The 3,210-nt window shown below is 54.2% G+C and overlaps 1 protein-coding gene across 4 annotated transcripts in view; it reads right to left on the reverse strand.

The window, feature by feature from the left end:
- The window catches only part of NFE2L3 (nuclear factor, erythroid 2 like 3), a 12,661-nt gene extending 11,414 nt beyond the window's left edge, over positions 1 to 1,247 (reverse strand). Inside the window, exons 1-2 of one of the 4 annotated variants that reach the window (XM_014937650.1) lie at positions 1,200 to 1,247; positions 887 to 954 (exon numbers count right to left, since the gene is read on the reverse strand). Coding sequence is in view for 2 of the 4 variants with exons in the window: in XM_014937647.1 (XP_014793133.1) it covers positions 73 to 81 (9 nt within the window). In the remaining 2 variants the exon portion in view is untranslated. The other 3 variants (XM_014937649.1, XM_014937647.1, XM_014937648.1) reach the window with 3 other exon arrangements.
- Between the last annotated feature and the right edge of the window lie 1,963 nt (positions 1,248 to 3,210).

Here is a 3,210-nt window from a genome sequence, read left to right on the forward strand (position 1 = left end):
CCGAGCCGGGGGGGCGGACGGGGCAGACCCGCGTCTCCCCGGGCCCCGGGGGCGTCCCGCCGCCCTCCTTACCTCCGCCATGGGGCAGCCGCCGCCCCATCCTCCTCCTCCTCCTCCCGCGGCGGGGCCGGGGGCGGCTCCCCCGGACGGGGCGGGCAGGACCGGGCGCCTCCGCTCGCCCCGGGGCCGAGAGCCGGGGGGGGGCACTCGCCAGGGCAGCTCCGGCTGCCAGCCGAGCCCGAGGAGGCTCGGGGGTTCGGTGGCCCATGGCTGCCCGGCGGTAGCCACACACACCCCCCCTCCCGCACCGCCCCGACAGCCGACGCGCCTCGTCCGGGGTGCGTGTGCGTGGGGTGGGGGGGGTGAGACCGACCGTCTCCTCCTCTCCCGCAGCCCAGCACCAACACACACGCACACACACGCCGCCCCCGCACCGGCCCGGCCCCCGGGCGGGAGGCGGCGCGGGGGCGGGACGGGGGATGCGGGACAGGGACCCCGGTACCCCCGCACCCCGCCGCCCAGCCAAGTGTTGGGGACACAGGACGGGGACCCCGGTACCCCCGCACCCCGCCGCCCAGCCAAGTGTTGGGGACACAGGACGGGGACCCCGGTACCCCCGCACCCCGCCGCCCAGCCAAGTGTTGGGGACACAGGACGGGGACCCCGGTACCCCCGCACCCCGCCGCCCAGCCAAGTGTTGGGGACACAGGACGGGGACCCCGGTACCCCCGCACCCCGCCAACCAGCTAAGTGTCGGGGACGCGGGACCGGGGACCCCGGCACCCCAGCACCCCGCCGTCCAGCCAAGTGTCGGGGACGCGGGACGGAGACCCCGGTACCCCCGCACCCCGCCGCCCAGCCAAGCATCCCGGGAGATAACACCCACCTGTGTCCTGGGGGCTCCCTGCTTGCCCCGGGAGATGGGGAGTAACCGCCTCCGGTGGCTGGAGAGGGCTGGGAATAAAGGAGGCGGGTTAGAAAGGGACGGGAGCTAAAGGGAGAAAAAAATAAATTTAAATAAATTTTTTGAAAAATATAAAAATGCAAAGCAGTTCTCTACCTGCCTCTAATAGTAAATATTCTCCCTCCCTCCTCGCTTTTTAGAATCCTCAAATAAAAGAGAAAACAAATACAGGTGTAGGTTTTAATTGCAATCAGCCTGGTCTCTAAATATCTATCCAATGCCGTTGCTTTCCCACCTACTGAACTGCGTTTTCCTCAACCCGCCTGCCTGGCCCTACCCAAACTCACTCTCGCACATCTTAGAGATATCTTTTCCAGCTGTTCTCTTGTCTCTGTCCTCTCAAAAGTCCTTTTATCGCTTCTCATCACTTCTGCTTATCGGAGCGTTTCAGGCTTGTTTTGGCATTTACAAGGCATGAGGCTGTTTGGGCAGACCCTGAGAGTGTCACTTCTCCAGTGATAACTGCCTGTGTAAGGGGTGCAGTTCCTCATTTCTCTATTATCACGGGTGACATTTCCATTTTTCGTTGTGCTCAGTGTGATACTATGCAATGGGTGTGTTACAATACTCCTAGCGTTTTCCTGTGCCTTGTTTCTTGTATTCCAATAAATTAACAGTTTTCTTTCAAAATTCCAAATGAACTGGGATCTGGTACAGTCCTCCATTGCCAGCTTTTTTTCCCACACCGGAGTAGGATCTCTGGCTTTTTAAGTGGAAGTGTAACTGAAGGTAAAAATGATGATTTTGCTGTTGAAAAAGAAAATTGAATGTGTCTTAAGCAAAATGCATTTACGCGTTATGATTCAGGGCACAAACGCCAAGACAGACCTTCACCACAAGTCCTTACATTCCATGTTGTTCACTGGTGTTAACCCCTTTTTTGTTGTTGTTGTTGCAGCACAATCAAAATCTTTGCACGTCATTCTTAAGCTTGTAGATCAAGTCTTCTAACGATAAGAAAATACTTGACAATTGAATATGGCCTATAGACCTTCTTGCAAGAGATGGATAAGAGAAGGAGCATGTAGCGGATACACTGTGGTGTGGGAGAGGACCTTGGGGGATGTTTTGACACATCTCAGGGCTAGAAACCAGTGCTGTGTTTCCTTTAACTTCTCAGCGGCCATGCCCAGTGCACGTCCAGTACAACCTGAAGCACAGTGGTTGTACACCATCACAGGTCACCCTCCTGCCTGACCCAGCACTTGGCCTGCAGCTTGGCACATCTCATTCCCCAAGGGGAACAAGAACCTCTCCGTGGCCGCCGTAGGCCACTACAACAACCTTCATCCAACAGGCCCCTTTAATGGCTTAGTCTTTTCTTTTAAAAAGATGATGGATTTTAAATGGTTAAGAGGGTGCAGAAGCTCTGCACCATTGCTGTTGCTTTAGACTGTTAATTTTTCATCTGAATGGAGTTTTGAATTTTTAATCCTTAAGACCCTCAGCGGCACACATGGACCACTAGGGAGAAGCTGAAGCCTCTGTCCGGTTGGCCCAGTCACCCCAAATTGGAGACAACCTTCACTCACAAGAGATGTTCCGGTGGTAGATTTAGGCATGCTGTTCAGGTCTCTGGCTTCCAGTGTCCAGGAGATCAAAATCCTGAGCTCAAACAGTGATCCACGAGGGTGTGCTCAGTTGTGAGTGTCCCACAGAGAAGGTGTCAGTGCCAGAGAGCTCGTGTGCCCTCTCAATCAACCTTCAGCTCTTTCCCAAGTCACTCTGCCTACACAGGTAGTCAGTCCCTCATCCTGACCCGTGAAGTCAGTATTATTTCTGTGCACGTTTACTAATAAATCAATGCAAAGACCACTACATAGATGATGTTGTAGAGTGAACACTTCTTTTAGCATGAACCCCTTAAGAGATCTTCCCAAACCACTTAATCAAGTTCAGCACAACAGCAAACATCAATTTATACAAGTTTGCTTTGCTCTGGCAGCTCAGGGTTCAGGGAAAGAGACAACCAACTTCTCTAATCCTAACTAAAGGCTTGATCTGAGTCTGTGAAAAATGCTATGATGTAAAAAGAAAGGCCTTCTTCTCTCTTACCTCAATTTGCCATAGGGTAACTTTGCAGAGTTTCTCCTGAGTTATTCAAATAGAGAGTTGGGCCCTGTGGCGTGTGGTCCCCAGGCTCATCCCAGCAGAAGGGAAAGTTGGGCATGCAGCCTGGGTAAGTGTTTTCACCATACTGCTGGTCTGAATGATGAGTGAACAAAGACTGCCTGTGTGTCCATACA

This window comes from Calidris pugnax, unplaced genomic scaffold, assembly GCF_001431845.1.
Source record: "Calidris pugnax isolate Ruff unplaced genomic scaffold, ASM143184v1 scaffold11, whole genome shotgun sequence".
Taxonomy (NCBI): Eukaryota; Metazoa; Chordata; class Aves; order Charadriiformes; family Scolopacidae; genus Calidris; species Calidris pugnax.